Here is a 13,848-nt window from a genome sequence, read left to right as displayed (position 1 = left end):
TGTGGTTTGAGGGTAGGGACAAAATAAATTGATTTTTTCAACAAAAAAATAATTGTAATTTGAAGTTGGAAGAGAGTTTTGGAAAATGTTTTCCTTAAGTTTAGAAAGGAAGTCATTTTCCTTAAATTTGAGGAAAATGAATTGATTTGAAAAACATTTTCCAAAACATTTAGCCCAACCAAACATGAGAAAATTTAAATTTATTAGCGTGTTGACTAGGCTCAGTTTATTTTTATTGTTTATTTCATCAAGAGACAATCAGACAAGTAAGGCACGACTAAATTTTACTTTGGGCCATTTTTGTTTCACAACTTATTTATGTCCAGGACTCAATTATGTGATAAGACTACTCAAAATAAATTTGTACCACATATTTGGCTAATCTAATATACTAGCAAAAAATACTTTTATTTTCTTTTTTTATGGCTAAACAATACAACCTTTTTATACTCTTGAATTGATTTCACATTATTTCTCTTCTTCAAACCTCTCCGATTTCCCTAGTTTTATAGTTTGCTCGTAAAAAATCAGAGATATCAAATTCTACTAAAATTAACGTGTATATATATAGAGAGAGAGAGGGGACTAAGATAACTGATAGTAGGAAAAGAAAATAACTTGGAAAAAATAGTGAGTGGTCTTGAGATTATAATCGTAATTGTGCAAATTGAGGCCCTACAAAAGGCAGCTAAGTTTCCTTAGTGGCAAAAACATTCCCCAAATTTCCAGAATTTTGCTCGACGATATTCTCAATCATATCATCTTTTTCTTCCACTAACTCGGTGGGAAAAATATTGATAGAATATTTATTTGTAAAGATGATAGATAATATATGATTAATTCTGTTAAAGCCAGGTCTTATATATCAAATGATGATAATAAGCTAACAAAATATAAAGATTAAAGACTATAAACTTATAAGGAAGTCTTTAGTCTTAGTGAATGAATTTGTTGGTCAAATGTAAATGTAACCATATCTGCTTTTTACATTTTTTTCTCATTTTATTTTCCAATTCGAAAATGTTTTATTTTTGGATATTTTTCTCTCTGTATATACTATAAATATTTGTTATGCATTTACCTATCATTTATAATGACAATTCGAGATTTGAGTTCTCAGCGATTTCAAATTTTAAAAAATGTTATTATATATGCCAAAGAGGAATCGAAGGTAGGGGTGTGCATGTCTTGGTTCAGTTTTATGTATTATCGGTTCGATTTATTGGTTTCTAAATACGTTAAATTAATAAGAAATTTTTTATCGATTTTCGATTTACCAGTTTTGGTCCTTAACGGTTCAGTTTTTGGTTTGACCAATAAGAAAATACTTATAAACAAATATATGACTTCTCTAATAAATTTGACGCGACAACATAATGATGTAACTTTAGAAATCCTCATAAAATAGAAACAATAATAACAAACATGAAAAAAACTATACAAGTGTAACACAAAGAAAAATTAAGAGGAATAGGGTTCTTACTTTAGGTTTTGATGTTTTGTATAATGTGAAGTTGTGAATTCAAAGTCAATGTGAAGTGTGAATTGAAGGTTAAAAGTAACTAGTAAGGTATTAAGATTAATATTTAATATTCATGTCCAAGACTCCAAGTAAAAGTAGTAAATTACTAGTCTTAATGGGTTATCGTTTACCAAATAACCCCAGTATTACAAACCAATACTGAACCGATAACCCAATCTTTTTTTTATTTATAAAACCATTAAAAACCGTTAGCCCAATAACTCAATAACAATAAAATAATAACACTTTTTTTTTCAATTCGATTTATCGGTCAATTTAGTTTTTGCACACCCCAATCAAAGAGTTACTAATTAAGCAAGTTTCATTCAACCGTGAACCAAGAGATCACTTTATTACAAAGTTCTAAATAAATATCGCTTATATATTTAATAGATTTCTCAATATGTTAAAAAATTACTGAAATTCGGGGAACGCGCACCCCACACCCTAAATCTGTTCAATGGCTACTGTTTGGTATCCCTTGTAGTGTTCACTCAAATTTGTTGTATGAATACAATCACAATTGTTGTATACGTTCACTCAAATTTGTTGTATGAATACAATCACAATAGTTATATACGTTCACTCAAATTTGTTGTATCAATACATATATTCACTTTGCGATACAATTACGATAGTTTGTATATCCACGCTTAATAGACTGTATCAGCGCATACATGCCATGTTGGATACATAAAAATATTGGAATAATTATATATACGTATATATAACATACATTCGTCCACCTTTCAATATGCATACTGAAGTTTATCAATTTAGTCCAAGATGCATTTCAATAGATTATCCAATATATTGTTGGGCCATGGAGCCCATAGAGATTAACTTGCCATCATATTTTTTGTTGCAGGAAAGCGGATTCTTTTAGAGCAAATTTTAGGAATAACAAATATAAATATCATATGGAGTTTTATAGCTACAGTTTTGCTATTTACATTGTTTACTATGGAGTATTTGATTTGTATAAATCTCACTCGCCACTCTCACTTTATACAAACACAATTTATACATTTGTGTTTGTATAAAGTGAGAGAGGCAAGCCAAAGAGTGGCGAGCAAATTTCAGAGAGTGGTGAGCGAGATTTCAGAGAGTGGTGAGTGAGATTTATATAAGTAAATCAGATGCTATGGAGCGCAAATAGCAAAACTATAGCTATAGAACGCTAATATGATTATTATGTTTGTTATTCTTGAAATTTGCTCTTATATTTATTTATTTTATTATTGAAGTAATTCAGAAAAAATGTGTTAATACATTTTGGGAAGTGCAAGTGGCAAAAGTGCTAAAGTTAGGACCAATATAATAGAAATATAAATTAGGGATTATATTTATCAAAGGTTATACATAAAGGATCAAAATAAAACAAACCCAATACATTAGGGACTATTTTGATCATTTTCTCATCTTTGCGTAATTGTGTGAGGGTTTTGTTCAGAATCGTCAGGAAGTAGCCGGAGAAGCTCTCAATCCACAGGAAGCTCAACAATGGCGTGGAGGCAAATTCTATTTTCCAACAGAAGATTACTTTCAGTACCTTCAAACTCTGTGACATCTGGGTTCGCTAGCTTTTCCTCTAAATCCAATCCTTATATAGGTAATTTCAATTTCAATTTTGAAATTTGATAAAGAATTGATTTTTTTGAAACCCATAATTTTGGAATGATAAGAAAGATGGTGGGTGCAGTGAAGGTGGGGATTCCAGAGTTTTTGAATGGAGTAGGGAAGGGGGTAGAGACGCACGTTGAGAAGCTTGAATCGGAGATTGGAGATTTCTCGAAGCTTCTTGTTACTCGCACTCTTAAGCTCAAGAAACTTGGCATCCCTTGTAAACATGTTAGTATTTATCTCCTTTCCTTTTAATTTGTTTCATTTTTGTCCAATATTTCTTCTGAAAAGGTAACTGCTTTCCAGCTTTGAAGTAATTCTTCAAAACCTAAGGGATTAGATCTGTGTGGGTGTTTCCTCTGTCAAGATGATAGAACACATATTCGATGGTTAATTGTAGGTAGTGTCTAGTTGAACCATTGTAAGAAAATCTCAATAGATGTGATGATGAATAATGTTAAGAATCATTTGTTAAGCCTTTGAAAGAGTTGATACTGGGAGCATTTTTATTTTTTCCATTCGTTGCCGCCATTTGATATTGTTAAGCTAGTGGGGATTGTCTAGCTTTGAAATCGCATATGCATTGCAGTAACTGGAAAATCTTACAATCCGACACGATTCTATAGAGTAAAAACATCCAGTTGTCAGCACTAACAAGAGAAACAAAAGTGCTCCAAAGATATATCGGAGACAAAAAGCCTCCCAGTGACCTATAGGAACAGGTTTTCCTACCCCTTTAAATGCTTTCCTAACGAAATGCCTTGATTGGTTCATGAAGCATACCTTTAATCTCCCACTCCCAACGTCGAGAAACTTTAATAACTATATCATGCCAGAAAAAGGGGAGTCAGGTGGTTAAACCTATACCTCAAAATCTATATTTCAATAGCATCCATATTAGCGCTAAAATACCTACTTCCCATATTCCTCCTGAATTTCCATACTAGAAGCTCCTTTCTTTCTGTGCCTGACATCATACTATGGGTATGCTCCACATCACATATCATAATCTGTATGCAATAAGACAGTGAACTAGTAACTGATTGTCATCCTCTCCTGCTTTCTTGCACCTTAAGCACCATATAATGTGGATTATCCTCCTCCTTAAGCCTTACACTGTTTAGACGGATCCCCCTGCTGCTGTTCAGATAAAAGAGGAAATCGTCCTTGGAGCTCCAAGGATCCATATTGAGAAGGAAACTGCCTGCATTCCCTTTCCGACAATCTGCTGTAAGAAGATTTCCAATGTGAAAATGCCAGTCTTTCTGCTCTCTCCATATCCACTGTATCTCTCTATTTATGAGATATCACATTCAAAGCATCTTTGCGATGAAATCACATATATATAGAGTGGTGTAATGAATCTGGGCCTAAAAGTTTCACTTTTGATAGCATCAATAGGCCTATATTTTTCTTTATCTAGAAAAGACCTACATTCTTTTGCCAGTCTGAACTCTGAAGAAAGAGACAGTACTGAAGTCCTTTTCATCTAGGAAATAATGGATACTTTTAAGTGTCTATCAAAGATGTTTTGTGATTAGATTGTTGGTTAAAAGAATGCGTTCAAGATTATGAAGTATGATCAACGTTAGGACCCAGTAAGCACATTCAATTTTGGTTCGTAAGTTATTGCATCCAAATGTTAATCGACATAAAAATTCTTTTTATGCTTTAAAATCTATGATCTGATTTAGTGGGTAACTAAGCTCGAGTGAAAAATCTTTATAAAAAATAAAACTCTAGAGTGAAAAATATCTCCATGGAGAAGTTTGGTCCCTCGTAACTTTACCTGAAAAACATTTCGTAGTTGACTGTCCATCATACCCGAGTATGAGATATTACGGGGGAAGGACATAAGTTGTGTTAGTGGTGTGCTTAAAGCCTTAAACATGTACTTTAAATGATGTAATGTGACTAAAGATGATGTCCGATGCAAGTTATCCTATTGAGGTGATCAATTAGTCTGTTTTGTTAGTTTAGTACATTTGGAAGTTTACGCTCCAATCTGCAAAGTTAATCTATGGGATCTCAGAGTATTATCATTATGCACAGAATGGATTAGAAATTCTGACAAGGACAGCTGAAATTGATTCCTAAATTTTTAAAAGCGCTAGGAAAATAGGTGGTAGTATATACTGTAAGATAGTGCGGGGGAAGAAAAACTGGGTTTTTTCTATTTACTTTTTACAATCTTGGGGTATTCCAAAACATTCATACTTTCAAGTCAGTATAAAAAACATGTCTGCAATCATAGAGAATGAATAACAATTGATTACTTTTGGACTGTCCAACAACTGGAACGAGAAATGTAGAAAAATTAGCCTTTTGGGTTCTAATTGCCTCACACGAATATGAAGATTGAAAGGTAAATTCATAGCTTGGAGTGAATGTTGTGTCTTTTAAGGATAACATTAACTATGACAACAAAGCCACACCAGGACTCTTGATTGATAATACCAGAGATTTTTCAGACTTTGCAATATTGCGCCGAGACCAAAACCCAATAAGCTGCAATCAAAGTGAAAATTTTGCTGATTGGATCAAGTCTGCTATTTCCCGGTGACTAAATTTAACACTTTCTAGTCTTTAGTACACTAATCTTTTTGTTTGAGGATCGATGTGAACAGTTCCAAAGTCTTCACCAAAGTGTAACTCTAGAAAATGAAGTTAGAACTAGTTTCTATATGCAATTTTTAAAAAATGAGGAGAATAGTGCAAGCATAGTTGTATGTTTTTCTATCATTTTGATAAGTAGCACGCCTTAGTGGTATATGCTTTATTCGACTCATCATGCCACTGTTGTTTGAATTACAACCATCAATTCTTTGTGCTGTGTTTTGCTTGCATCCATAAGCCTCTTTTGACTCTTTGCTTTTGGTGTTTGCAGAGGAAGCTGATACTGAAGTACACTCACAAATATAGGCTGGGACTTTGGAGGCCCAGAGCTGAGCCTGTGAAAGCTTAATTAATTCATTTTGTTGGTAGTATTTGTCATGAAGAAAAACTTTCTGCTATGATGCTCGTGTTTTGTACTTGGATGGATGTTTCATAAGGGGTAGCCAACTGGATCAGGGTTTTTTTGCCCCTGTTTGGAACTGTCTTTTGATCAGTAAAGTGAGATTTAGGCATGTGCATTGTATGAATACGTCAATAACTAATGCCCTCTTTATTTTCCTAAGATTGAGTATTAATTGTTTAGTGCATCCGTCCCATATTATCATTTTTTTTATACGTAAGCTCGATTTGTAAAGGTTGGCTTTAGAATAAAAGTAAACCATATTCAGAAGTACTGCAAAAATTGAAGATTTCTCTCAAATGGTGTTTGACTGAACTTATCTCTGTTGGAAAATCTTTTCATCTGCAACAGAAACAAACGCTTTGGGTTTGTTTGACCTCAGAGTCGAATCACATAGAGAAAAGTGCTATACATAAATGAAGGGCTAACATAACCAAAACATTAGGAAGGTGCACATCTCAAATCATGATACGGTAGTTGCGTTCTGCAAGTGAAGCTCTGCAATGGCCCCTGTACATCACCAAAGTCATGTCTGGCTCCTAGGGGCATGTAATCAGGGTATCTTTTTCTAGCTACTTTAAGAGCACCTACAAATATCAGGAACCCTTAACAAAATCCACAGTAATTGTTACATTTCTGTACAATAAGTAGCAGACGCTATTAGCCAAAAGATTCAAAATGATTTTACTTGTTTGAGTCAGTTCCTCCGTTAATTCTACATCCACAAACCTTGATCTGCATTGGTGCAAGAAGTGAGCAGTAATTAGTAAATCATCAGACCTGCTCCTCTTGTTCTGATATCATTGTTTTCCTCGAATCATTTCACCTTGCTGTCTTTTTTTTTGGACCGGAGGAAGATTCGAGGATAAGATAACACACTTGTGAGCTACACTTTAAATCTACCAGCAAGACTTTCGTAAAGGCACTTTAATCTGAAACATAATATGTACAGTAAAATGATTGAGCGTGCCTCCTTGTTGAAAGTGACAAGTAACCCTAGGTTAGCATTCTTGACTTGCAGTAAAGCAGTTGGTTGTTGCATGGTAAGGTTCCTGTGTGTATAAGAATTACTCCCTCTAAAACTGTTTGAGATACCACATCATAAACCAGTCGAACAGAAAAGTTAAAAAGAAGTTGTATGTGAACCTACCACTGAATTTAAAGGCGACATACATACTGGTGTCATACACGAGAGCCCAAAACACCTGTAACATAAGAAAACATAATCATGATTCACTTCATTGGGAATAAAATCCATATAAGGGATCATAACAGAAAAGTATACTAGCTTGTACATTTGACAAGTCACTAGTGCAACAGTATTTTGATTTTTCCATCAATGTTGAGCTAAGTTCGTAGTAACTCCTCAGACAGTGTCTATGAATTTTTTCCCCATATTGATAGCAATTGTGAATGTGCTTAGAATTTAATCTTTCGTGTTTTGAAATTTTCTTCCGTTGTTTGTTATATAAACACACATGTATTTCCACAAAGGAGAGGATATTAGTTTTGCAAAAGCAGACGAAGTTTAACAAGTTTTTAACAGATAATGACCACTCTCAAGGAAGTTTAGCTCCAAATCATGCATTTTTTTAAAAAAAATTCTAATTCATTTGTACGCATATTGTAAACTGTGTTCAAGAAAGCTGTAAATAGTACATCTTCAAAATAGATATAAGAAAATGGTCCTTAGAACAACAGTGATATATCTCTTAAAGTTCAGCTATGTCTTAGGAGAAATCTTTGAACAGACATTATGAAATGACATATCATACGCCATGTTTCATTAAGCACAACTTAGTAGTCACCTTTTGATGCCTAACTGGAAAATCAGAAACAACTTATTTAATGGCATCAACATATATGCAGCTACAACTGAAACACTAGCAGTGAGCCAAGTCAACCAGCTTAAGATTTTCATGCATCAAGGAAAATGAAGAAAACAAGTTTCAGTAAGCTTCTGACATTATATGATTCAACCAGAGGAAGAGGAAATCTTAAGCTTGCAAATCAAGAGGTTTTGGCTCTTAATAATGACAGACTTAAATTGACTTCATGCATTTAGCTAATGAGATCTTCGGAGCATTTTGAATAAGCAAGGACATATAGTTTTGTATAAAGGCAATTGCTGCTATCTAGAAATTTGATCTCTCCCTTTCTTCTTATTTGTTAAATCTCTTTAGAAACTCATCATGCTTCTTCTGGGTGTCCATCACCATTTCATATTCATATTGACAGTTCTCATAAGGAATGTTGAACAAGAATAGTGAAAAACAGAAGGAATGTTAATCATCGAAGCTTAATTGAGTTGCTCCAAATTAAATGGACTGTGCCTTTAAGCACACAGTATATATGTTTGAATTCAATATTCCTGCAAGAACTGAATACTGAAGTATTGGAGCAAAAGCTGTGATCTTCATTTTCCTCAGTCATTTCAGTAGCTACAGGAAAACTAAGATATATCTTCAAACTAGCGGAATTGAAAACAAAAGAAATGAACTTATACTGCTGATAAAGTTGTCACCAATAAAACAACATATTTGGTTTAGAAGCCAAAAAGAAGAATATTCAAAAGATCTCCATGATAACAAATTTTAGGAAGAAGTTCGTGCTCTTAATACTGCTGACGAATTAAAAGTTCAGATGTCCTAGGATATGAAGCGTACCTTGAAATATAATAATCAAGAAGAACAGAATTGTGATCACTGTTGCTAATATATTCATCCTCGAAGATGATCCGCTCTCCTTTTTAATTTTCTTCAGTGCCTTCATTCTTTCGGTCCTTCTACGCTTCCATATAGCAAGCTCAGATATTTCCTGGACGAACTTTGCATCAGAGGCATCCAGTGATGGACCCTTTGGGGGTCTAGGTGGTTTAGGAGGCTTTGGCTTCCTTGTCTTCTCGATATTCATTTTGTTGTCCCCCAAATTTTCCATCTCTTCCTTCACTTTGTTTGACCAAATTTCTGTACGCCTAACAGATGATAGCTCATCAGCGCTTAAAATCTTGTTATATGTACTTGAACCATCTTGGTTCCTTACAGATCCATTGCACGATTGAACTCCACGAAACCCACTACCCGCTTTATACGACTCTTTATTAGAAATTTCACCAGTCAGATCATAGTTATAACTGCCATCTTCGTCACTAGTTGTTCCCCCACTCTCTAAATCTACCTCGAAATCACTTTCCCTTGACTGTATATGATCCATAGCTAACCCAAAGTGTATGTTGTCTACCTCTCTCCAACTCCTTTAGCTGATAACAAAAACATAAATTAGAAACAACGTTACTAAAAAGCTAAGCCATTGTACAACGCATTTGTTCGTGCTTTCGTCACATCAAAGACACTTGCAGCCATCCACCAACTAAAGACAAAGGAAAATCTAATCTGTTTTATCATAAAACAAAAGACACCAAAACATTCAAATGAACACTTCCTTCTTTTCCACTTTAAAAATCTATTTACTTGAGCTAAAAAGACTCCAAATTTAGACTAATAAACAACATTATCCTACAACCTAAAAAAAGATACCGCCTTTTACTCACGTTCCACAAACTTCAGATGGATCTTGAAGAAACGCCATCATCAAGCACTCAATATTGTGTAGCTTTTTAAAAGTAAGACACAAACACACAATATATACAACACCATTCGCAGTATAGTTCCACAAGTGGGGTCTGGCAAGGGCAGGTAGAGAGGTTGTTTTTGACAAACCCTCGACGCAAGGAAGTCACAAACACACATATATACTATAACAGTACATATTAACAATAATTAATTTAGAAAATTGCCAAAGCCAAGACAATCTCAATCACATGGAAGATTCGTTTCACCAACACAGACTACAGACATGGAAAATGACAAATCAAAAAATTTGAAAATAAGAGTGGTCCCTTTGCAGGCAGCTAGGAATTAATAAAGCAAATTATACAAGAAAGGATAGTATAAATACACAAAATTCTCTTTTATCCAAACAAAAGGAAAGGAATTTAGTCACAATACCTAGTAGGGTTTCCGATATAAAATTATTTTATATTTCAAATAATCCAAAGAAGTTAAATCCATTGTTCCACATTTTCTTCAAAAACAACATTTTAAAAAATAATAATAATCTCAAACAGGAATAAAACTACCAAAGAGGGGAAATATGAGAAAACTGGAAATGGGTATAAAAACATATGAATAAGAAAGAGATAAAACACATAAAGACACATTCTTGAAAAGAAGAAGATTTGTTATACGTACATAGAAGGTGACAACATGGGTAGGATTTGGCCATGGAAATGGTGAAGAGGAAGGTAAGGAACGAGGTCGTTTTGAAAGAGGAAAAACGTGAAGTTAGGTAGGCCAAGGTTTTGTTTACCTTTGTGCAATAATAGTCAAAGGAAGATTTGGAACATTCCCAACACTTGTAGATAATGTTAAACACCAATACCCATTTCTATGTGCGGTCTGTAGGACCGGACCCATTATTTCTCCGCTCTGCTTTAAAAACATACTTAAGTCCACTTTTCTTTTTATAGATGTCCCTAATTACTTATTTATTTTGATAAATTTTTTCCACCTATTATATCTTCAATTAAATGACTAATTATTTTTAAAAATATAGAACTTTTCATCCACTTCATAATTAATAGAGGTAAAAATGGTAAACTCATTATTTTCTTAATAGGTGTGTTAATTCAAAAGTGGACAAGTAATTAGGGACAGAGGGAGTAGTATTTATATATTTGAAAGGGATAATGCTAAATGGCCAGAAAATTTTAAAAGTGTATAATATCTTTTTTATTTTAAAATAAACTGATCTTTTTTCCATATTTTAATCAAAAGGTATTAAAGTTAAAAGGATAAAAATGTTCAAAAAAGTAAAATAATATAGATAAAAAACCATTATGGCCAAAAAAATAATTCCTATTTGAAAGTTATATATAAATTACTATCATTTCAAAACAATTTTCCAAAGATACTAATTTTTTTTCATTCGAGTTTCTATAAGAATTTCAGAAAATTGGAAGGCGTGATTATAAAAATTATTATTATTTATTATTTAAAAGAAGTTGTATTGAAAAGCGAGTTATTGAGACGAGACGAGAGGGAGTTGCTCGGATGGTAAGCACCCCTCACTTCCAACCCGAAGGTTGCAAGTTCGAGTCACCAAGGAGCAAAAGAGGTGGGAGCTCCTAGGGGAGGGTTTAAAAAAAAATAAAAAAAATTATTGAGACGAATTAGACAAGTATTATTTTCCTATGGAGAAGCTATGAGTTAAATAAAAAAGAATCCCAAATTTTATTCAAAGAAAAAAATACCCCTTACCATTATTTTTAAATGATAAAAGTGAATTACTCCTATTATTATAATTTAATAAATAAATACTAAAACATAGTCATAACTCAAAATGTTGGAACAAATCATAAAATTTGTAGTAACAGCTAAAAATGCAATATGGGAAGGAGGAACCAGAAAAGCCCAGCCCAGTCTGATAAAAGGACCTACGGTTGGAAGGAGTCTGGATTGGGCCCAGAAAATCCTAACTACATCTTCTTTCCTGGCTTAGGATAGGAAAGAATATTGAATTCAATCACGAAAACGATAACATGCATGATCATTTTTCATTAAGAAACACCTTATTTCAACCGTAAACGAATAAAGAGTTGCACTCTATTAATAAAATGATTTTTTTTCACAACTTTGTTGTAATTATAAGTAGTTTGTTTTCTATATATATTCAAAAAAAAATTATCAAACGAATATTTGTCACACACATTAGACAAGAATGCTTGAAGGATTTTTGGGAATTCATCCAAATACAACAATTGAACATAGAGAATTCCACTTTATGCCTAACGTAAATATGGTTGAGCTTTCCAAAAAATTCATAGAGAATTCCACTTAATCCTTTTTCTAGGTTTCATTTTTTCAAGTCGTAGTTTAATTTAATTCGTTTCAACTTCCAATAAAAAAGACTCTTTTAAAATCCTCCATCTTCCCATATTCGTGTTGGAATTTAGGGTCCACTCTTTTAAAGTGAAAACCTTGATCCGTTATTAATTTAGGGTCTATATACTTTTTTGTTTTTGGTACTATGTAGTCACAATAAACAAAGTTACGTGACGAAACATATAACACAGATAATTAATAAAGGACTAGTAATTAGGCATACTTGATCAAAGACAGATAATAATAATAAAGAGCACACACACGATACTCATTATAACAAACGACACAGTTAGATGCAAAAGACACACTTAAAGTAAAACATCAAAAGCCTAAAGTAAAATATTTATGGTTCGATCAATCGAACATATAGTCGATGAAATACATCAACAATTCAATCTCAATTGCTTCAAGTAGAAGTAAACAGCCTGCGACCAGACTTGTAAGAAGCATAAGCATTAATGCAAGCAAACTCAACTTGTCCCTCATTAAGAACCCAATTGCTCTGCCTAACATTCTCCTCTATATTTGGCATATGGAGACCACAAAATAATTCAATTTTGAACGACAAGACCATCCTGGCTTCATATTCTTTGGAACCTCATCGTAGAGGACGCTCACTAGACTTGATGGCCTAAAACCAAACAATACATAAAATAATGAGACAAAAATAAAATCATTTGTTTCTTTCATATATAAAACTCATGTCAAATCAAACATAATCACCTAAAAAAGAACAAAGGTAATAAGTAACAGCTAGCTATACCTTGGATCCAGCCCTGCTTCATGAATATCATCACTTTTGTCTTAAAAAATATCAGCACATCTAGTACATAACTGAACTAAAATGAACTGAAACAGAATTAACACAAAACCTCCATTAACAAGGAGCTAAGATAGAAGAAGAGAATCTCTCATTGTTTGAGTTCAAAGACTAACTTTTACAATGCTGAAAAGTACTATTTATAGAATCTAACTTCTAATCAAACTAACTAACTAACTTGAAGGAATTAGTTGTAACAAACAATATAAAAGGTCTATACTACCCTTGAGCATCTTGGTGAAATAACTAACTCCTTAACTACCTTACACTCATATCTCATCACTCCCCTTCAAGTTAGGTGGGGCAAAAAATATTTAAGACACCTAACTTGGATAAGAGATATTCATGTTGATACTTTGATAACCCTTTTGTCAATACATCTGCAGGCTGCTCTTGTGTAGGAAGATAGTTAACTTTGATCAAACCTTGTTGTAATCTTTCCCTTATAAAATGGCAATCGATTTCGATATGCTTTGTTCTCTCATGATATACCGGATTTGCAGCAATCTGTATGGCAGCTTTACTATCACTATACACTTGAACTGGTAGCTGCACTTCAACTTCTATTTCTCTAAGTAATCCAAGTAACCAAATTAACTCTGACACAGTGGAGGCAAGGCTCCTATATTCAGCTTCAGCTGAGCTCTTGGAAACTATAGTCTGCTTCTTTGCCTTCCATGACACCAAAGAGTTCCCTACCTTAACCACATATCCTGTTACTGATCTTCTGGTAAGTGGACAAGATGCCCAATCTGCATCACAAAATGCAGTGACTACTTCATCAGAAGAGCTAGGAAACAATAACCCCTGCCCAGGCTGTTTTTTCAGGTATCTCACTACTCTTAAGGCTGCATCCATGTGAGATTTCTTTGGCTATTGTAGAAACTGACTTAGGTTTTGTGTGCTGAAAGACAAGTTTGGTCTT

The 13,848-nt window shown here is 33.5% G+C and overlaps 2 protein-coding genes across 4 annotated transcripts; one reads left to right on the top strand and one right to left on the bottom strand.

The window, feature by feature from the left end:
* The first annotated feature begins 2,920 nt into the window (after positions 1–2,920).
* LOC102586027 (uncharacterized) lies at positions 2,921–6,343 on the top strand. Its single transcript, XM_006344720.2, has 3 exons — positions 2,921–3,134; positions 3,225–3,373; positions 6,033–6,343. Exons 1-3 carry the CDS (start codon positions 3,026–3,028, stop codon positions 6,108–6,110), a joined length of 336 nt encoding a protein of 111 aa, XP_006344782.1. The 5' UTR covers positions 2,921–3,025; the 3' UTR covers positions 6,111–6,343.
* Positions 6,344–6,466: 123 nt separating this feature from the next.
* Positions 6,467–10,560, bottom strand: LOC102585234 (uncharacterized). Of its 3 annotated transcripts, none has more exons than XM_006344717.2 (4): positions 10,412–10,560; positions 8,828–9,420; positions 7,312–7,366; positions 6,467–7,213 (listed from the first exon to the last, which is right to left on the bottom strand). In XM_006344717.2, exons 2-3 carry the CDS (start codon positions 9,372–9,374, stop codon positions 7,344–7,346), a joined length of 570 nt encoding a protein of 189 aa, XP_006344779.1. In that variant the 5' UTR covers positions 9,375–9,420; positions 10,412–10,560; the 3' UTR covers positions 6,467–7,213; positions 7,312–7,343. The 3 variants fall into 3 exon arrangements, with proteins under 3 accessions (XP_006344779.1, XP_006344780.1, XP_006344781.1); XM_006344718.2 differs by lacking the exon at positions 10,412–10,560 and adding an exon at positions 9,712–10,166; XM_006344719.2 differs by lacking the exon at positions 10,412–10,560 and having other exon boundaries at positions 8,828–9,705.
* Positions 10,561–13,848: the final 3,288 nt, after the last annotated feature.

The sequence above is a fragment of the Solanum tuberosum genome, unplaced genomic scaffold, assembly GCF_000226075.1.
Source record: "Solanum tuberosum cultivar DM 1-3 516 R44 unplaced genomic scaffold, SolTub_3.0 scf00060, whole genome shotgun sequence".
Lineage (NCBI taxonomy): Eukaryota > Viridiplantae > Streptophyta > Magnoliopsida > Solanales > Solanaceae > Solanum > Solanum tuberosum.
The sequence above is the reverse complement of the archived record's forward strand: the minus strand, read 5'-3'. Positions and strand labels throughout refer to the sequence as shown.

Bases quoted from the DNA above. Each gene is read 5' to 3' on its own strand.
- LOC102586027 (XM_006344720.2), top strand. From the start codon at position 3,026: ATGGCGTGGAGGCAAATTCTATTTTCCAACAGAAGATTACTTTCAGTA. The intron at 3,135-3,224 runs GTAATTTCAATT...TGGTGGGTGCAG, and splicing joins TAAATCCAATCCTTATATAG to TGAAGGTGGGGATTCCAGAG. The intron at 3,374-6,032 runs GTTAGTATTTAT...TGGTGTTTGCAG, and splicing joins TTGGCATCCCTTGTAAACAT to AGGAAGCTGATACTGAAGTA.
- LOC102585234 (XM_006344717.2), bottom strand. From the start codon at position 9,374: ATGGATCATATACAGTCAAGGGAAAGTGATTTCGAGGTAGATTTAGAG. The intron at 7,367-8,827 runs GTACGCTTCATA...CTTATGTTACAG, and splicing joins CTTGATTATTATATTTCAAG to GTGTTTTGGGCTCTCGTGTA.